Source organism: Vigna umbellata, chromosome 2 (assembly GCF_029865625.1).
Source record: "Vigna umbellata cultivar VRB3 chromosome 2, Vumbellata_1.0, whole genome shotgun sequence".
Classification (NCBI taxonomy): domain Eukaryota; kingdom Viridiplantae; phylum Streptophyta; class Magnoliopsida; order Fabales; family Fabaceae; genus Vigna; species Vigna umbellata.
Genome location: NC_142166.1, coordinates 11,594,220 through 11,616,889, shown reverse-complemented (window position 1 = coordinate 11,616,889; position 22,670 = coordinate 11,594,220). Strand labels below are relative to the sequence as shown.

General features: G+C 32.8%; 1 protein-coding gene and 1 pseudogene across 1 annotated transcript; both read left to right on the top strand.

Moving 5' to 3' along the window:
• Positions 1-9,857: 9,857 nt before the first annotated feature.
• On the top strand, positions 9,858-21,683 carry LOC124845382 (uncharacterized). Its single transcript, XM_047322466.2, has 10 exons — positions 9,858-10,121; positions 10,458-10,624; positions 10,701-10,765; positions 18,411-18,451; positions 18,603-18,691; positions 18,769-18,882; positions 20,250-20,327; positions 20,650-20,718; positions 21,006-21,086; positions 21,380-21,683. Exons 1-10 carry the CDS (start codon positions 9,986-9,988, stop codon positions 21,485-21,487), a joined length of 948 nt encoding a protein of 315 aa, XP_047178422.1. The 5' UTR covers positions 9,858-9,985; the 3' UTR covers positions 21,488-21,683.
• LOC124845381 (uncharacterized) lies at positions 10,785-18,404 on the top strand (annotated as a pseudogene).
• Positions 21,684-22,670: the final 987 nt, after the last annotated feature.

Sequence of the window (22,670 nt, the reverse complement as noted above, 5' to 3'; positions counted from 1 at the left end):
GGTTTTAGAAAAATTACATAATAATAAAACATTTTATACCTATTTTAAATGTCTAATTCTAACAATATTAAAATTAGAATTTAATTTGAAATGGAAATGTGTGATATTACAATACACTGTTTTAACAAAACTACGGTACATGTGAAAGACAGGCTTATACATATATATTATATATACATTATGTATATTTTGTAATAAAGTTTAAATTTAAAAAAAAAATGTGAATATTGTATATGGGAGCAATTTGCTCAATTGTCTTCTCAGATTCTATTTCATGTTTCACATTGGTTTCAAGTTTTGTCAGTTAATTTGATTCTACTCGTGTTGTTTACATGTTTATAAATAATTTTTTATACTCTTTTTCTGATAAGAAATATTCACCAGTGTGTTAGTAATTTTTTTGTCTTATGTTTTCTTCCTTTTGTTTCAGAGTCTTATTATATCAAAAGTATATTTAGATTTTGATGACCTCAATTTATTTATTTTCTCTTTACTTTTTTTCTCAATATATTTTACAGAAATTATTGAAGAAAGAAATTGTCCCATAACGACAACAAGTAGAATCATAATTAAAGCACATTGACTTGGATGTTTTGTGGGTGTGGGTGTGTATGAATATTGTATATGAATTTAATATATTTAATTTTTTAAAACTAATAGAAAAATAGTTAAAAAAGGAAATTTGAAAAAGAAAAAATGAATGATCCAATGAAATTGGAGAGATATAAAGAAGTAGTTACGTGTGAAGAGTGATAGAAGATTTACATTAATTGAGTTGGAGTTAGTAATGAAGCTTTAAATTTACTTACAGCAGGGCCCATCATCGCTTTGACATATTATACGACAATAAATGGCTTAGGTGATGCATTAGCTTACCACCACATAAAGTAACGTCGGCACAACAATTTTTTTATTTTTTTTATTATTTTTGAGAGAAACTTTATGCACACTTATAATATATTTTTCTTTTGGGTTCAAGTTTTTTTTCTAAAAAAATATTTATCTTAAACAATAAAATAAATGATTTAATATATTATTGAATAATATGATGGCAAAGTTATATGTTTGGGCTTCGTTGCCTTTATTTGGACAAGTATTTAATTTATACTGTGTTTTGATATATTAAAAGGCTTGTATTGTTTAACATTTGAGATGAGAAATCATTTATATTCAGTATTTTTTTTTTATAGTCTATCGAATCGCTTGCTAAGAATAAAATCATTTATAATTGTCGAGATTTTCAAAAATGCGATGATTAATTTGAATGATGTTAGAAAACTTGAAATTTAAACATTGATATTTCTGATATACATAAATTTCTTATTTTGTTTAGAAATATAGATCAAATGTTGTTTATACAAAACCTTGTCTTAACTTTCCTCTCTCGTACTAATATATCTGTTTTAAAGATAAAATTGTAATAAAATTGTTGAACTTAGATAATATCAAATGCAAAAATAACTTTAATAATTAATTCATCCAAGAGGCTTAAAATCAAAACATTAATAATATTTACAAATATAAAAAAACTAAAAATATATATAGTAACTATATTGTGGTTATGATTGTTGTTGTAACTAAATAAAAAAAAATATATTTTTGAGTTAATGTGAAAAAACAAATAATATTGCACTCATAATTTTCTTTTTATTTTAAAATAAAAGTATAATATTGTTTAAAATGAAATGCATCTCGTAGTAATTTTTCAAAAATAAATAAATTATCAAATGTAAAATAATTTAACAATTGGGAAAGATAAAAAAAAGTGGTGGAGAAATGAATATGATGAGAGGGATTTAAAATTATTGGTGGAGTCCTTTTTGCATGATTAGGTGACGTCAGTACCTGTCTGTCAGTTAAATTCAAGCTTGACATCTTTTGCCATTGATTTGTCTGATTAGAAGTGTTTTTATTGCAAATTTATTATCATTAATATCTGCATAACAAACAACTTCAACACTATACACCATTATCACTCATCAAGAGTAGAACAATAGCTCAGCCATTTTTGTCCCCTTACCAAATACCTTCTACCCCATAATTTTACACCTAAGTCTTGCTGCTAATATATTTTCTTCTATTCAATAACTTTCTGCAAATTTAATTAACCCCTTTAAAAATATGAAAATCTTTCCAAATCGCAGCAAAACGTGTGATAAAGGAGCAGAAAATTTACCTGCTAAGGAGCAGCAGATTGCAATAATCTGAGCATAAAATTCCCTAAGTCCCTGTTTGGGCCCAGAAAATCTCTTAATCCTGGCATAGTTTCTGATGAGGAAATACTGAGAAATGATTGATATTGACGCAGCAGCATGTGCCTCCATACTGGCATTTTGCCAACAGCTTGGGAGTTACTGCTTACCACATCAGAAATTGGAGATCAGACCCACCACATCCACTCAATATCTTGTGTTTTACAGTACTCTCCTCTGTTCTTCCACTTTGTATGGACACACAAAAAAAATTCACCAATATCCATCTTTTCCATTTCCATTACAAACATACTTTCAAATTGTTATTTTTTATAGAAAATATAAATCATTAGACAAGAAAAATATTTTTACTAATCTTTAAACTAGAATGTTAAATTAAAATATGATTAAAAAAATATCTTAAATGGTGATAAGATAAACTATGTTAAGTAACTACCAACTTGTTTTGTTTATAACGAGAAGGGTATAAAGACAGTAAAGTAACTAACTTAACAGCATACATAAAAATATACAAATTGACTAGAGCTGATGGATTTATTCGGGTGTGTGTACTCTTCGTAGCTATTAAGGAGGCAGCTGCAGCAAGTGAGCAGGTGGTAATAATCACAGTCCTCTCCATATTGAAGCTTGTTCCATGGTCTTAATTGGTACATGTGACAACGGGGTGTAGTCAGAGAGGTACAATAATGCAAAACATGCAGCACACTGCCACATCTCTCACATGTCATGTTGGAGATGAGCTTAAGTGTTTGTCCTAGCTGGTAACCTTCTGCAACCGGCATGTGCATTCTAAGCTCCCCAAACAAATCAACATTTTGGTTGGTTTTGTCTCCATAACTGGTGCAGTACACAGTTTAACTCACACCACAGTGCTACAGAAAAATATGTAACTTTCTTTCAATTATTAACTGCATTGCACACAATGACTGAACCGTGTAATGAAAGAAAGAAAACGTGAAATTGAGTAAGTAATAAGCATTGAAGTGTATTCCCATTTACCCTGTTTTGTCTCAAGTGGTGTTATTAATCTGGAAATTAAACAAGTCAACGTCTGATATGTTCCCTGTTGCTGCTGCATAGCCGTATCGTTGAATATGATTTGGTTTTGGCCTGTTATCTGCTCTGATGGTGCCAATAATTGTTCCTCATCACTGTAAACTGCTCCAACACCACCCAATGAATGATACATACGAGTAAAACAATGAAAATGATAGCCCTCTAGACAGTATTATCTTTTTCACATGTGAACTCTTTCGGACTTGAATCATTTTGTTGTAAATTGTTGTTGCTTCGGACAAACACAGAATCACACCATAGGGCATAGGGCAATGTGCAATCGCAAGCACCTCTGTTTGAAATACTTTCCATTATTCATAAAAACTTGAGAAGTGAGCAAAGAAGTATACACTGTGATATAAAAGAATGTACTGTGATTTATGTATCACCCAACTTTTAGCTTTCTAAATTTAAAATAAAATTTTATTTTATTAAAATAAAATTTACTCACACGAGAAAAGAGATTGCCCGAATTCAAGAGAAGGTAAAGAAAATGAAAATTAAATGGATATAAACTAATTATAAAACATATATGTGCATCAATTTTAATAAGTAAAAATTGACATTAATTAGAAAAGATCATTGATCTTGGGTTATATACAGTGGGGAAATTCTAAATTCATGAATTGTAATTTATTAACATTGACATTTGAAGATTAGTTATAAGTATTGTTGAAAAAGTCGGTTAGCTTTTAAATTAATTTTAATTAAAGTATTTTAGTCTTATCAACACTAATGCATTTTTATTTGACCGGTGCTTAGGAATGTAGACAAAGAAAATTAGTGTTGATGAAATTGAGATATGTGAGTAAAAAAGATGAGTATACATAAAGAAAATGAATGTGATATGATTTATCTAGAAAAATGAGAAAATTTGTAAGTAAGAAGATTTACATATAATATAAGTCGTTGGATTAAGAATAACCAATGACTCATTTTTTATCATCAATTCATAACATATAATTTTGTCGAGTTGACCTAAACTAACTTAAAATTAGTATTAAAGATATATTATATTAACGTTGACTTAATAAAAAATTAACTTAAACTAATAAAAAGTAAATAAAATTAGTGTTTGTCTATCAAACACCGACTTCAATAAATATAAACATTAAAAATAAACATTACAAAAATATAAATAGCAACTAATTTTATATAAATAAATAAATAGTTACTATAGTGACTAATTTAGATAATAATTTATAAACTAAAAATTATTTGTCTCTAAAAGATTTTTTATTATGAATAAAAAATTGTAATTGGTATGTGAATTAGACTGAAAATTAATCTCTAATATTAACTAGTTAAGTTTTGCCTATCAAAAGAATTAATATCTAAAGTGTACTCAATCTTATAGAAGCAAACACTTTTATCATTTTTTGTTTGTTTTTGGTGAGATATCCTATTTGAATTTATTCTTTCAAAAATACTCTATAATGTGATTTTGTATTATTATGGTGTTAAGGTTTTTTAGAATAAAATACAAAAGAATAATATATTTTAAGATTAATGCTATGAAATAAAAATAATTAGGTATTGAACAAAGATAACTTAATTATAGTTAATTATACTATTTTATACTAAAAAAAGAATCTAGTTTTACTTAAAATTAATTATACTATTATCTAGTTTAGTCTAGAAAAACTGAATCTATTATATTTTGAGATAGTTAACTGAAAACTGTGAAAGCTCTAAAGCAAGGGAAAGTATGAAAAACAAGGTTTGCCTATCTCAGGTTGAAGAAGGGAAGTTCACGCCAGTCAGGGAAATCACTACTCCACCAATCCATTTCTGATGACAGAGGAATGTTGGAATCCATTTCTGATAACCATCTCTCATTTTCTGGGTGAGACACTCACATTCGATTGTTCAATTTATTGAGATAGACTGATCAACAGTATAGGGCTTTTCTTGAATATTTTCCTCCTTTCCTTTATTTGTGTCTTGAATATGTAAAATTGTTCTACACTTACAGTGAAACTTATTTTCTGTTGTCAGTCTTCGTTTTAGATTATTTTTCCAAAACAAACTATGGAATATTTTTCAAAAATTAGTATAGTTAAAAAATCAGTTATAATGTAATTCGATGTAATTAAGTACATTTGATAAAATAAAATATATTTCAATTCATTTCATCTAAACTATTTTTTACTTCGGCATAATTTAAGTGAACTAGTTTTTTTTATTTAATGCAGTTTTTAACAGTACATTACAATTTATTTTTTCCACTCTTACACATAATATCGTTTTTCATGTATTCATTTTACTTTTAATTTAATAATTATTTTCTAATTTTGATTAATATATTTATAATTACTTTAATTACATAAAGAAAATGAGAACAAATATATAGATAAAAAATATTAAAAAATATAAATAAAAATATTAAAGAGTGTATAACTAAGATTTATGCATAGATATAAAAACATTAACACATAAAATTACATATTATATATATATATATATATATATATATATATATATATATATATAACAAACTAAGATGTTGACATATAAAATTGTTTTTATAAAATATTTTTATTTTTATTACAGCAAAAAATAATTAAAATAACAAATAAAAACATTCATGATAATTAACATTCACTAGTACAAAAATATCGTATAACGTCGTAGTTCTTTTGGCCTTTCACGTCAAATTCGAGGTCAACCGTCATATCGGAAGACGTTAAATGACGTTGAATTTAAAAACTTCGACGTTAATCAAATTGAAATCGAATTTTGTTAATATTCAACGTTAAACAATTTTTTTTTTTGATTTGTAATCTTTGTTTACAACTCTACTGAAAAGCAGAAAAACAACAAATTTCAGTTTTTGATATTTTATAAAGCATGACCTATGAATGTGTAGTATAGTATCAACAACAAATAACAATAACAAACAATAAACAAGTTCAATCAAACAACAACAACAATAACAAACAAGTTCAACCAAATAACAACAACAAACAAGTTTAACAAAAAACAACAACAAACAAGTTCAACAAATAAGTTCTTCAAAACAAAATCGAAAACTAACCTTCAAAAGGTGGGTTCGTCGGAATAAAGTGTTTTCACCAGTGAGAGAAAAAACAGAATGCACCTATGAAGGACAAGAACACGAAAATAATCGGTTAAAACAAACAAAAATTATACGTAGTTAACTAACATGCATTTGTATCAAATGAAAGAAAGATTACATGTGATGGTCGTCAAACTTCGTTCGAGAAAAGTTTGAGAAGAGAAGAGGGTCTCGTGCGCTAAAATAAAGTGAATGAGTTTTCAATCTCCCGCTCAAATTAAAAAGGGGAAACTTTTGGCGGACAAATAATACGTCGAAGATCCTACAAAATTCGACGTATAATATGTGGTTTAAAAGAAAAAAGAAAAAAAAAGAATTTAAAAGGGCTTACTTTTTGGCATCTGGGTGACAAATAATACATCGAAGCCCTTACTTGTTGTTTAAAAGAATTCTAGCTGAAAAAGAATTCGACATATTATTTTTTGTTTAAAAGAAAAAAGAATTAAAATGGGTGACTCTTTGGCTTCTAACTGACAAATATTATGTCGAACCCCTACAGAATTCGACGTACTATTGGTGGTTTAAAAGAAAGAAGAAAGAGAATGACACGTTGGTTTAAATAATTACCATCATAGAATGTCGAATTGAATGAGGTTTCGACGTTCTACAATTGCATTTATTTACAAAAATGCCACCGATCATTTTTAACATTGGCTATTTAGTAGTTGGACGTTGAATGTGTGACGTTATACGATGTTTTTGCACTAGTGATTATAAAAAAACTTGATTTATCAACGAAAGAAATTTGTCGATAATATTAATTTTTGATAGATTTTCGACAGACAAAAATCATCAATAAATATATTGTCGGAAACATTTACTGATAAATCCCGGTCGTCAATTATTGATTGTCATGATCCATTGATAATGACTTGACAAAATGAGTTACATTATCGATGAAATATTTCGTTAGTAAAGTACAAAACATAATTATATGTAGTGTGGACAACATTTCCTTTCCACCACAATTAACCTGTCAACAATATACTATCAATAAAAACAATAGAGACAAATGTCACAATTCAGACAATGTAATGAATCATAAATGAAATCCATATCTTTAAAATCATAGTTATATTGTCATTCATAAAAGAAACAAATAAGTCTTAAAATAAATGTTTGTAAACTAAAAAAAGTCCTAAGAATCATCATAGTCTTCTGAATCATTATCTTCTTCTTCATGCTGCTGAAGTTGTTGCTAGGAAGGTGGCTATTGGTGGAGAGATGGTTGCACTAGGTGGGTTGGATTAGAAGGTGTTGTTGCTGGGACGATGATGGGATGGACTGAGTCTGTCCTTCTTGAGGCAACAATTTCATGACCATATTTTCCAAATTCTTAAATCATTTTCTCAGTTCATCATAAGCTTGGTCACGACCTTGTAGTTGTTGTTTAAGCTAGAAAACAATCTTGTTAGAACTGCTGGAGGCAGATGGTTGGTCTTTCAATATATCTCTTTCAGTAGTGTAATTGGTAATAAGTTATCTTATCTATATAGTCATTCGTTTTCTTCCATCAACAACGTCAACTCAGGACTGTGTCCTAATGATGTCATCGTCATTAGAATTTGCTTCTGATGCATCAAGGCATGATCCCACCTCTAATTGGCCTATGAGAGTACAGTTGAAAATTCTTTCTGTTAAATAATATAGAAAGCATTAGTACAAAAGGAGAAAGTTTAAAATGAACAAAATAGTACAAGTTTGAAGTTTGTAAAATAGCTCGCTTACATGTGTCCTCTCAGATCTCTTATCAACAAATAGGCCAATTCGCTTATAAATATAGTTAACTTTTTACACATTGCATCTAATTTAAATAATTTCTTTTTCTTTTCTTTTTTCACTCTTTTCTCTCATATCTTATGTACCGTATGACCTTTTGGTCAACAACAGACCAAACAATTAAGTTTCATTAGGACGTACAAACATACTACCATCAGGACCAGACGGTCGGAAAGTCGGACTGATTAGTCAATGGTCAAGACAATTAATCTTAATGCTGAAAAACTTAGAAGGAAAGTGTGATTACCAATAATTGGGCCATAATTAAGTCATTGTCAATCAAAAGCTCACTCCAAAATCTATAAATATAGGTTTTAGGTATGGAATTAGGTGACCTACATTTACTATACCATTAATATTTGAACTGCAAACGTTGAACTGACTTTGACATCAGAGTTCCTTTTGTAGGTACCTCAAAATGGCTTGGATGAACGGTTATGAGAGGACTCAGAGTTGAAAACAACTTTTGGACCTTTGGACGACTTACTTAACGTTGTACTATTGATCTCGACCCTACACCTTGAAACATTTTGATATCCACCGTGAAACCGATTATTCAACAACCAACAAACCAATGATGACTACAAGAAATATGACGAGCAACGTCGTGACATAGGAGTCAGAGAATCACCTTGGTTAATTGGAGATGATCATAAACATGCAGAGACAGGTAGAAAAAATACAACGGAGATACGAAGAGGAGCTGACGACCTTCAAGACCGAAAATACGACAATGCCATAAGAGTAGAGTAATCATCAATGCCTTCTTCATCAACCCAATAAAACCAACAAAAGCATCATCCTGCTCCAACATTAATAATAATAATATAAAATGATTATAATAAAATAACAAATTATAAATTTCCTTACAATTATAATACAATAATAGATTACATAAAAGTTTTTCTTACCTTTATTTCAAGTATTTAAATTATAATTTCTTACTACTTCTTTCTTGAATTTGCTTTATTTGCCTTCCACTTCTTCTTTTAATTTCTAAAACTTTATTTTATCTAAATAAACTTTGAATTCTTATGTACATCTAATTTTTTAAGGATAAAAAATTACATATTTTTATTGATATTATTCCTCTTAAAAAAATAAATATTTTTATTTTCCGAAACAATGATTCTAACATTAAAAATAATTTATTACCACACATTATAAAGTAGTTATTATCTTTTTCATTGTACATAAAATTTTAATAATTTACAATAATAAGGAAAACTAATTTAATTACTGACACTAAATTTAATTAACGATTTGTATTTTTAAATTTCATTTAGTATTATTGAAAGTTTCCATTTCAAACTTGTAATTTAATTAGTGTGTAAAGAGAATAATGACTATGTATCTTATTAATTTTTGTTATTTATCTTGCTCAATATTAAGAGAGTGAAAAATTGTAGTATTTATGGTTTATTGACTCATTATAAATCCATAAATTACATTTTTGTTAGAAAATTATTACATTGAAAGACATGTTGTAGGAAGTCTTAATAACCTAAAAAATCAGAAAAGAGGTTTCGCTATAATAGAAGTAAAAATTCAATCAAATTTAATTTTTCTAGAAGAGCTCTATTTAAATGGAAAACGTTGAATGATATGTATGAAATAGTAAATTTCAATATTAATATGGTCATTGTAGAAATAGAATTGCATGAAAAAGTTTTTTATCATAGATGTATATATACAAAAAAAAAAAGTTTAATGGATATTGTGCCCATATATCACGCTAGCTAATTACATTGAAGTGAGGAATAAGAAATCGGCTAATGGGTGGGGATGACGCTGATTCTGATTTGGTTGGGATTGTTCTCGCACAGTTACCTTTTGGTTTTGCGTGGCATACAAAATCATGACGGCTAAGACTGTGAACTTGATTAATCCCAAGAGGGTGGCTTTGATCTGGCTCATCTGTGCCTTCTGCTTCTTCACCTTGTTCAGAATGGCACTTCACAACTCATCGCAAACTTTTTCATCTGCTTCTACAGGTAATATTGGTTCTTTTACCAATCAATTTTCAAACTTTTCTTTACATTAGGTTCAGTTTGGTAGGTCGTTATGTTTCGTTTATGTTTGCATTTTATGGAAGATTTACTTTTGTGACAATTGTCAAGAGTTTCTTCCATTTGGGTCATATTTTTGCTTATCAAATTGCTCGTTATTTGGCCTTCCCGAGACAAGTTGGAACTTTTACTGTTTGTTCTTTGGCTTAATGTAATAATTCCGTGTAACGGTGTTGTCTTGGAGGTGGGTTTTATTCAAAATTTGATTTTGAGGGAGATATAAGCGATTTTGGTACTAAATTAAGAAGGGGTCTGTCTCAGATTCTCAAAATTCTTACACGGAGCAAAGATCAAAGTTGTATGACAAGATGGGGAGAGATCTGGATGAGCATGGAGCTGCTTTCCTGAAACATGGTGAAACCTCTCAGTCATTGTCCCTTTCAGATATATTCACACTGAAAGATGGATATGTGACACCTGTTATGAAGGTGACATGTAACACAATTTAGGCTTTGTTTCATATATCTGTTTGGGCAGCAACTGATGATTATTTTCCATGTGCAGCCTGCAAATCCTCCGGTGCGAGCTAATGTATTGTATTTGAGCACTGAATTCTCTTTACCTATCGCGTAAGTGTTACTAATTTGACTCCTATGTTTCACTGATGATCATTTAATGCATCTATGCTTAGTTGAAGATACATTTTTTTTCTGAGTTTGGCCATGGTTTTGAATCAGATGGTCATACTACTGCGTAGCTTTGATATATACTTAAAAATTGTTTTTCTCTATGTCTGATATAGGCTGCACCTTCTATCTGTCTCTGGTAAATTCTTTTGTGGAATTTATTGAAAATTTGCGTATCAGTAACAAACCATCCATAGGATTCATAGTATCTCGGTATTGGTGAGGATAAATAAGATTTGTACCTTTCTCTTTGCTCTATATAAAGAGACTCTTGTACATCAGTTGTGTGCAATTCAAAAAGATATCTTCTTTCCCTGTTAGCTTTCTCTTCTTCTCGCTCTCCCTGTCGAACTCTAATATGGCATCAAGAGCTTGAAGGTCCTTTATGGCTGAAAATCCTCAGTCTTCCCCTTCCTCCGCTACCTTTGAGAAGATTTCAGAGAAACTATATGATTTCAACTTCTTGCTTTTGTGGAAATAGGCAGAGTTAGGCATCATCTTCAACACTTTGTGGCTCTGCTTAGATTTCTTAGAGAAGTAAATTGTGACACTGTAAAAACCAATCCAGCATGTAGTACTAAGGAACAAGATCAAATGCTATCGACATGGTTATAGTCTCCGATCTTTTCTTTTTCATGTTGTTGGAAATGTTTATTGCTATAAGGTTTGGGATAAAGTGCATGAGTATTTTCACAAATAGTTGAGAGCAAGAGTGGAACAACTTTGCAATGAACATTGCTCCATGTCTCTTGAAAATTGTTGATGTCAGAAATTCTTCTTTGAATGAAATTGTTGGTTAATTGCCTTGCCTCTATGGGAGATCTTGTTTCTCTTAAGAAGACATTAATGTTATACTTGAAGGTTTGCCTCAAGCCTTCAATCTAATATTGAAAGTAAGTTTGAACTCTTCCTACTAAAGAAGTTGAACCTCTACTTGTGCGTGAGTCTTGTCTTCAAAAGTATTGTAAGATAGTTGTTCTCGATTCTGCTTTTCTTAATCTGACTCAAGCGCTAGTATCAAATTCAGTTTCACACAATGATGAAAAAATTGTTAGTGCAATGGCTCTGAATCAAAATCTGATGACAACAAATTTACTCTTTGAATAAACTGATTCACCTCTGTTGTTGGTGTTATTCATGCAATCAAGAATATAATTTATACTCAAAACAAATAAAAAGGTTAAAAACGGCTAACACATTAAATATTCACGACTAATACATTAACTATGCATAAAACTTCAACGGCTAATACATTATCTATCCATAAGATTCCAATAGCTAATACATTTAAGCTTATTCCAAACCCAACAAACTCAAGATGCAAAAGCTCATGTCACTGATTTTCACGGTTCCTCTTCTTTTTTAGTGGTAATTTGGTTATATAGGTCGTGGTCATGCCCATGGTGGAAACTTTGTTAATCCAAATATGTTTCAAGTATGGACATACTAGTTCCCTCTGCTTTCATCAATTTGACTGGAGTTATCAACCTCTCAGTCAAGACAAGTTTTACTTGAATTCTCAAGGAAATTTAAATTAGAATTTTCAGGGAAATTTAGAAAATGTTGACAAAGATCTTTTTTGTATTGTTCAGCAATTATTAACGCCAAGCATAAGCATCAGCTCACAAAGGAAAAGTTTTCCTTTCACACAGGGAATTCCCTGTCACAACAACAAAAGACCTCTCTACCCGACATCTCACAAGATAAGACTGTATAGACTTTTCTCAGAAAGTCTCACCCCCATAACAACTAACTTTTTAACTACTTTTATTTTTAAATTTCTTCTTATAATACACTTTCCAACCCCTCTCATTACTTCCCTACCTAAGAAAGTCCTTAGTGGATAACATAAGAGAAGGTCCGCATAAGTCAATATAAACAAGTTCAAGAGGATAATTGTAAACAGTTTGAGACAAGGAAGAAGGAATTTTGTGAACTTTGCCACTTTACAAAAAGAAACAACTTTTTTATTAGAAAAAGGAGTATTACATTGCTGAAAATCTAGTTTTATAACATGAGCATTAGGATGCCTAGTCTAGCATTCCAAACAGATTGAATATTATTGTTATTGTTAATATTGATTACAGAATTGACAGAGAAACAAGATTTAGCAAGAGGATGAGGTAGAAGTCGCAAGGTGGAAAGGGATAGAGACCATTTAGGTTGAAGTTTCCTTGAACAAGCACTTCATTAGTTAACTGTGATTTGATAAAACAATGGGTAGCATGAAATTAAAAATAAACAAAATTGTCCTTAGCATATTTCTAACACTAATTAGACTTTTAGCTATAATAGGAACAAGCAGTAATTGATGAAAAGGTATAGAAACTTTAGGATGATGTGGACAATAAAAATAGGAAGAACCAGAAGATTGAAAAGGAAAGTGTTAGGATATAGGGTGGTAAGGGTATAATGGGTAATGGGTTTAGGATAGAAGGAGGAGGAATTGTATAAATAGTACTCTATTATGTTGTCAGGGGAGTTTTTGAATATTATTTTGTAAATCTGGACATTGGCCAGAAGAGGGGGATTAGGCCTCCATTAACGCCATCAATGTACTTTGTTCTCAATATCAATACATAAATCCATTCTTTCTTTGTTCTTTTGATTACTGTGAGCGTTGATAGTTAGGTTTCCAACCCAGGAACCTAACAAATTGGTCCAACCTGCCAGATCCAATTGAAGGGAGAAGAGAGCAATGGAGGGCACACTCGATGGAAGACTGAGTGTAGTGGAGAACCAGCGGGACGCCATGGAGATAGCGGTCGACGGATGGCGCCAAGATATGACGGCGATACGGCAAGACTTGCAAGAAGTCATGCGGATTTTGGGAGGAAGGGCGTGTGACCAGGAGGGGATGTCTAACGGTAGTCAAACGTCTGTAAACGCCAATCGGAGGACGAGGCGGGAAGACGAGATCCGAGAAAGAGTCAGAGAGCGCGGCGAAAGTCACGGCGGGTGGCGAAAACAGGTAGAATTGCCCCTTATCGAGGGTTTTGATCCGCTAAATTGGATCAATTGCGCGGAAAATTTTTTCGAAGTGCAAGGCGTCTCGGAGGAGGAGAAAGTGCGATTAGCATGCATTAGTATGGAAGGGAGTGCATGATACTGGATCCGGGCCTGGAGAACGAAGGCCAGGAACCAATCCTGGGAAGGGCTGAAGGATGCACTGGTAATGAGGTTTGGGGGTCGAAACAAAGGGTTGGTCTTTGAGCGATTAGCAGCGACTAAACAAATGGGGACAAGGGATGAGTTCGTCCAAGAATTCGAGGGTCTGGCGGGGCAGACAAAGGGGTTGCCGGAGGAACAACTACTGGGGTATTTCCTCGCGGGCTTGCAGGAGGATATACGAAATCAAGTTCGAATACAAGATCCCCAAGCACTGATGGCCGCCATGCGAATCGCCAGGGACGTGGAGGAAGCTCGCAAGGGAAATAAGGATGGGGGCTGGAGCGGAAATAAAAACCCATCAGCGTGGGGGCGGAGTGTAGGCGGAGGAGGTGCGGTGGCGAGGGTCGAACCAAATCGAAGCAGTGAAGAAACGAAACAAAATAGGTGTGCAAAAATGGTGGATGCCATGAAGAAGGTGGCGAAGCTGGACGTTGAGCGGAGTGGAAGAGAGGAACTTATTCTTTGTTGGATACAAAAATGTGGTGGGGTCACAGAGAGTTTCATGGAGGATCTTGTCATCGATAGAGCAGAAAGAGGAGTCAAAAGGGAATGAGTTGAATGTTAAGCGCATAAGGAATTATAGGCACAAGGTCGAGTTGGAGCTGTCTAATACTTGCAGTGCTATTAGGATAATTTTAGATGAACATCTTATCCCATCCACTAATATTGCGGAGTCCACAATGTTTTATTATAAGATGAAAGGAGACTATTACTTGTACTTGGCAGAATTCAAAGCTGGTAATAAAAAAATAGAGGTAGCAGATCAGTCATTTAAAGCATATCAGACAGCTGCTACCACTATTGAGAGTGAATTTCAACCTACACATTCTATTCGTTTGGGTCTGGCTCTAAATTTCTCTGTGTTTTATTATGAGATAATGAATTCACCTGAAAGGGTCTGCCATCTTGCTAAGCAAGCGTTTGGTGTTGGCTATGTTGTGATTGATTGGAGTAGGAATCCTTTTAGTTATGGTGATTATTCTTATGTTGCGGTTGGAAACTCAGGAGATGACTATGATATAGTAGGGAGATCAATTGATAACTGTTTGTTTTTTGCTGATGAAGTAACCTGCCAAGAGCACCTAGATACGGTTGGGGGTGTGATGATGAATGGACTACGAGAGTCTGTTCGCATAATTGACATATTGAGCACTAGAAATGATTATATTGCTGAGGTGGAGGGATTAGGAATCAGAGATAAACTTTATCTCTTGGAGTTGGGAGGGGTGGATGTGATATTAGGAGTTACCTGTTTGGCATCCCTGGGAAAAATGAAAGTATATTGGTGGCAGCTGAGCATGAAGGTTGAGCAGGAAGAATGGAAGACATCGGTGGAGGATTTGAGGTGCAGTATGCTGGAAGTTAATAGAATCCAGGAAGAATGGAAGACATTAGAGGAGAATTTGCCACCACCCAAGCCTCCAGACCTGAATTGGAGGGCGCCACCTAGGAAGAGGAGCATTACATCAAATAACAGTTTCATGACTTCAACCTTGAGGACAAGGTTGATTTTGAGGGGTGGAGTAATGTTAGGAAGTTAAAAATATATGAGCGGAGGAATACCGAACGGTAGCCGGAAGGAAGGAGGGAACTACCGAACGGTAGTTGGAAGGAAGGATGGAAGCAGAGGCCGAGCGGTAGCCAGAAGAAAGGAGGGAAGTACCGAACGGTAGCTGGAAGGAGGAGGGAAGTAGATGCCGAGCGGTAGCCAAAAGGGAGTAGGGAAGTATAAACCGAACGGTATCTACACTAATACCGAACGATGGGAGGAAGGAGTGAAGAAACCGAACAGTATATACACTAATACCGAATGGTAGTAAGGAAAGGGGGGTGTCCGAACGGTAAGGGAATACGAGTATAGGAGCTGAACGGTATATACACTAATATCGAACGGTAGAGGATGAATAAAAAGAGCGGGAAAGTTTGTGAGGCTGGTAGGGGGAGAGAGAGTATAAATAAACCTTTTGTTATTCTGTTCGGGGCGAGCCATTTCTTATGTTTTGTAAACAGGTCTTGGACCTTGTTGAGGGGGATTAGGCTCCCGAGTTGTTATTGTTTTCGTTTTACAGTTACAATGAATATATACAATTACAAGGATTATACACATTTCCTTTGTTTTCTCTTGTTTATTTGCTTTGGCATGAGTGGGTGTTGAGAGAAAAGTTAGGTCACAAACCCAGGTACCTAACAGAAAGCCTTGACTATTACGAATATAAATATATGTTCAGGACCTTCATAAGGAATATTATGTTGAATATTCTGACTTTCTCCAGTAATGTGAAATGAAGCCCCAGAACTGGGACGATTAGTCATGGGGTTGGCAATAATCAAGCATCAGTATTGGTTAGCATAGCAGAGGGAGATGTTGTGAAGTGGAAGGATGAGTGTGAAGCAGTAATAGAAGCTAGTAAAGAATTGATATGGCTTCAAGGTTTGTTAACTGAGTTGGGATTTATCGAGAAGAGTGTTCTATATAGTGATAGTCAGAGTGCAATACATCTGGCAAAGAATTCAACATTTCATTCTAGAACAAAACACATTGGTCTCCGCAATTGCTTCATCCAATCTTTGCTTGAGGATGAGGTGCAAACATTAAGAAAATTATAGGAAGTAAAATCCAGCAGATATGTTACAAAGGTAGTAACCATTGACAAATTGAAGTTGTGCCCAACTTCAATTGGCCTGCTAGAATAACATACAATAGAAAGTTGTTCCATTAATCAAGGTGTGAAGTCAAATTGAAATTAGTCTTCAAGTGGGAGATTGTTGGAACTGGTGAAACAACACGGGAGGAATGTATTCTATTCTATAGGAAAGATAAAAACCAAGAAATTTATAGAGTACTTAAATATAGGAAATTAATTGTGAGGATTAGAAATGAAGCATGTATGTATAAATACCTATACGCAAAATCTTAAGTATTCCAACAACAACGAAAAAATAAGAGAGATAAGAAACAGAGATAAAAATAATATTTTATTTTTCTGGGTTTATTTGGGTGGTGAGTTGAGTGTTTTGTAAACACCTGTTTTGTAATTTTCTCTTTCAAATAAAAGGTCTGCGGCAACCTGGAGACGTAGGAATAATTGGCTGAATTCTGCTATCAATTTTGTGTGTGATTGTTCCGCATTTATAGGAAATGTGCATTATTTCTTAACAATTGATATCAGAGCAGTTGTTAGACTCACTCTTGATAGAGTGGACTGCAGTCAAGACAACAACATCTGATCCAAGAATACAAGACTGAATTAATTTTGCCATTATCCTGATATGTTTCGCTGAGAAACCACAAAGGAATAGAGGGATTGAACACAAAATGTTGAAGAGGATGGAATTTGTTGCATGGTTACTTGTTGACGCCAAAGCAAGTTGGAATCATCAAGTTTGTTGGAAATCTTGACAAAAACTGCAGAGGAAACAGTACAGCCAGATTCACTACCTGCTGGTGGAGGTGGAGGAGGAGGAGGAGGATTATTTTCTGAATCCATGGATCACTGAGCTATTGATACCATATTAGAGTTGAGAGAGAGAGAAATGAGAAACTGGAAAGGTAACTTTTGTATTGATAAAAGTGTACAAAGGAAAACAAGGATTCTCTGTATGTAGAGATTGAAAAGAAACAGGGCTGTAAAGAACATCAAATAATACGAACCCCTATGACAAAAACTATATCAAACTGAATACAACACTAACAGTATTATATTGTCCTTATCTCTTACCAGACATTGCTCACTTCTTCAGTTTGATGGGAACAATGTATTCCTAAATGGTCTATTGGATGAATTTGTTTACATGAAACAATCTCCTGACTACGAGGCGGTTGATTCTTTATTAGCATGCAAACTCAACAAGGTTATTTGAACCAAACCCCGCGTCAATGTTTGACAAGTTACGAGGCACTATTGTTTAGTATGGGATCCCTCTCATTTTACTTGTTAAAATCACATTGACATGATTTACTTGTTGATGTGTGTTGATATAATGATGACAGACAACTCTTCCAATCTTGTCCAAAAGATTATCAAACAACCTCATTCTATCTTCTCTCTCACACACTTTAGATGTCCAGTTCTTGCTTGAAAGGATGTGTTGGAGATCCCACGTTGTTATAATATATAAATAGATATTTTCTTTTAATATGATTTTGTGATGTTAAGTTAGGTGTAAAGCTTACTTTCTAAGACATTGTATAAAATTTATTTTATCAAGTTTGAGAATATCCATTTTTAATTTTGCTTTCATTGTTATGGAGAATTGCGCATCATATTCATAAATTATGACTGTAGAAATGATGATCTTCAGTTTCATATATATCCTTCTTTATTACCGTATTTATCTTCTTTGATTAAATATGTTTATTAATTTACACCAAGCAATTTGATATTCATATAACACATGCACCATTTGCATGACACAGGGAGGCTGTCAAAAATAATTTTAATCCATACTTTGATAAAGGTAAGCTATATTATTGGATCAACCAATAGCAGAATTAGAATTCATTTACTGGTCAATATGTTTAAACTTTAAGCAAACCCATGCTGCTTCAAACTTCTCTTCATCCTTTTTTTTCTTCTTTTTATTGGAATTTTACATATTTGTCAATTAGCAATCTGGTTTCAGAACTCCAGTCTGTACCATTTTAGCATGTTCCATGCCTCCCACCATATTGTTCCTGTACTCGCTACCAAAGAAGAGGTATACTTCACTTATGGATGCCGTTGTTCCATTTTGAAGTATGCTTAATAAGCTCATGGGTATCATTTTTGTGTCAGATAGAAGCTGAAGCATCCTCTGTGAAAGCTGTTGTTTCAAAACTCTGCCCTTTGAAGATTGTTTTGGATAGAGTTGTTTTGACTTCAACTGGAGTGCTCCTGGGTTGCTGGCAGGTTATTTTCCATAATCTAAAGTATTTGTTCCATTGTTCATGACACTTGAAGAGTTTCTCTGTTGCTGTGAATTGTGTGTTTAATCACACGTGTAAAGCCTAAATTTATAATTATTCAAATGATACTATAGGGAAATTTAACAATGGCTAATAAAGGAGAATATCCCTAATTATCAGTTCCACATATTTCCCTATTTATTAAGATCCAATCATATCTTTTACACTCCCCTCGCATATGTCATATGAGCCAAACTTGTTACAAATGGGTCAATATGAGAGCTCAGGAATTTAGTTTGCATGTTTGCAAGTTGGTCACTTTTAGTTGACAAAGTTAGTGATGATTTCTCTTGAGAGCATCTTCTCTCTCACAAAATAACAATCAATTTATGTGTTTAGTCCATTCATGGAAGACCAAGTTTGATGCAATGTGAATGGCGACTTCATTGTCATATATTAGCCAATTATCTCTGTATATCCAGATATAAAACGATGGAGAAGTTGTTTAAGCCAGTATTATCACATGCAGCTGCTGTCATTGCCCGATACTCAGCTTGAGCACTTGTTCCTTGAAGAAATCAATTACTTACTAATTAGAATACAATATGTAGAAGTGGACCTCTATCCGATGACAATCAACTTGATCAGTATCAGAATAGTACAATTTTGGAACCTTGATATTAAACAGCGACCTGCTGCATTCTTGATGTATCACAACATCCCAGTGACTTTCACATGGGGCCTTTAGGAGTTGGCTAACCACATTAACTGCATGTGATATCTGGTTTAGTGATAGTGAGGTAATTATGTTTGTCTACTAGACGGCGATATCTTCCAAAGTCTTTCAATTACTCTCCCTAACCTTGTATAAGCTTCAAATTTGGATCCATTGTACTATTCCTAGGGCAACAATCTCGGTCAAATTATTTGAAGCGTACTTGTATTTTAGGAAATATTATGGCATTCTTAGTTACTTGTATGATTCATTCAGACTTTTAGGTTTACTGATTCAGGAAATATTTTGGCATTATTTTACTCTTAGAAACATTTTGGTCCTTATTTTTTCACTAAGAGGGAAACAGAAATGCTTTATCTGTTGATTATATAAAAACATTTTGGGATATTTTCTGTGCATTTTTATATAAACTTGGTGACTTCAAGTTTCATTTTATTGGCTAATTCCGACCTGCAAAGCATAGTCAATTGTTGAAACTTTCAACCTGAGCAACAATGAGTATATAGAAAGAAACTGAAACTAGTAACCAAAGAAAAGCAGAAATGTTTCCATTACTCTTTATGTTGAGTTGTGCAAGTATTAAAACTTCTGACACATTCACAGACCTTGGCTGACTAATTATGCTAATTTCCTAGGTCATCTCGGGTACAGATCCCGTAATCATTCGTTCTATGTTGAAGAATGCACTTCCACGTGCACCAGAAAAGCAACTTGTAAGCATGGCTTGCATACTCAATTTTGCTATAAGTAAATTGTGTATTTATCAATGTTTTAATTGGGACTACACTGTGGAGTTTGAAGATGCAATTAGAACCTGATAAATTTGAAAGCTGTGGGAATTAAGACACGAAGCATGGCTTTTCAGGAGTCTGAAATCTTATGTCCTGTAGTGTCCTCTTTAGAATTCTCTTATGATATTACTGTTCCCTGTGTGAACTCATCCTATCGTTTTTCTAACGTTATTTGGTAATTTTAAGTCATATATGCCACTAAAATTGTGTTACCTTCTTGATGATATGTTATTTTCATCTCTAGTATGATGCTGCAATTCTCCACACCTCATTTGCAAGGCTTTTGGGTCCGCCTACAGTATCATCACCTACGGTAATATTCATTTCATTTGGTTCCTGAAATCTACATCAACAGTTAATTGTCCGTTACCTATAAACAAGTTGGCATTAATTTGATTTTCCTCCACATGCAAACATAGCTGCTCTTTATAAAGTTTTGAAGTTTATGTTGCCATATGACTTAAGCATTTTTTCTTATTTTTTTGTTTGGCAATATGTTTGAAGTATGGTAAAGTGTGAACTGATATTGATGAAAAAGTTATATGAAATGAATATGAGGACAAAAAGTATAGCAAATAATGACTTCATGTTATTATGCAGGAACAACTTAATACGTCAGATGATATCCACTTTTTCCATGAGCTAGTTAATCGGCTTAACAGTCAGATTCGTGGATTCCAGGTATGTGATTATTTATAGTGTGAATTGGAGTTAAAAATATTGAAATCTGAGATTTTTTAGCAGTTGGTATTGGAATGTTTATGATCTTTATAATCTTCTAGATCATATATATCTATGAAGGAATGATAAAGATTAAATATTAGTGGTAAAGGGACTTTAAGAAAGCACTTGCATTTTTTCTTTTAATTATTATTATTATTTGAATATGTCCTAACAGTAACTACAATATTTTCTTTTATATATATATATGAACTTTATTTACGTATAATTTGACTTTTCTGATACATTTCCAGGCAGTGGTGTCTGAATTATGGTACGTTGAAGAATATGATGTGCTTGCCCTTGCTCTGAATGGAAGAATGAATCCTCGCAAATTCAAATTTGGATGCTCAAGAACTTAAAGTTATCTTACACGTTACATTTAGTGACTGTAAAATGTATAAAAGATCCATTAGTTTATAGAAGTCTGTGTCTATCTTTTACTGAATTAAAAGTCATTGCAAAAGATATCTTAGTGGCATAATGAGAAGTGTGTGTATCATCACATCTAGATAGAATATGTTTGATCCAAATTCAGGTGCTCATGATTTTCTTGAACGATGAAATTAGCTTATCAAATCATTCTAGAATAAATAAATAGTAAGTGAGTAAGAAATAATGTGACATAGTAAAATGCGACCTAATATTGGTTTTTCCTTCCTGTACCCAATGATGTTTAAAATATTCATTTTATCCTGCGAAGAGTACCGTCTGGATTATGTTTCATAAATATTTTGAACAAGCTTTTCCAAATAAGATTTTCATAACAAGTTTTAGAATGAACTTGAAACATGACTTTTTATCATAATATATTTTCTAGAACTAGCTTCTCATAATATTAGATCGAGTCACTTCCAATAAAAAAAAAATGATCGATCGAATTTGATTACGTTGAAATTTGTCCGAACTCAGTTGATTCGGCCGACACCACTTAAATTTAATGAATTCTATTGATTTTGGTCATTGACCCTAACTGGCATTCAGTTGAGTTGTCCAAGTTTTAAATGTGATTAAATTCAACTAAGTTGGTTGCAACAAAACTTTTGTTAAATTCGACCATGCTGGTGCGTCTTGATAATCAATTATGGTCGATTCGTTGTAACAATCGACCTAGGTCAACCATTCTTAACTTATGTCTTTGGTCAGTTAATATCGATCTTCCATGTAGAACAACTCATCTTAACCTTTGACTATGATAAACTCATTTCACCTTCAATCCTAGATAGCTTGTCTCCTTCAGCACAACCTGGGTCGTCTTGGGCTAACTTGTGTTGACAATTGGCTTGGATAGATCAATTTCCAACTTATTAGAGATATATATCCTATCATATCCAATAGTCTTATCATATCCAATAGTCTTATGTTGCTTAAAAGTCGAAACTTGATACAGTTTAAATATTACTTCCTCTTTCCATCTCCAAGACATCTTTTAAGAATAAAATTATAACTAAATTTCAATCTCCAAAATGACCATATACTAATAAAATATAATGATTAATCCTAATAGAAAAACTTAAAATAAGAATAAATTATATTAATTTTAGT

Bases quoted from the DNA above. Each gene is read 5' to 3' on its own strand.
- LOC124845382 (XM_047322466.2), top strand. From the start codon at position 9,986: ATGACGGCTAAGACTGTGAACTTGATTAATCCCAAGAGGGTGGCTTTG. The intron at 18,452-18,602 runs GTAAGCTATATT...TTTGTCAATTAG, and splicing joins TAATCCATACTTTGATAAAG to CAATCTGGTTTCAGAACTCC. The intron at 20,719-21,005 runs GTAATATTCATT...GTTATTATGCAG, and splicing joins CTACAGTATCATCACCTACG to GAACAACTTAATACGTCAGA.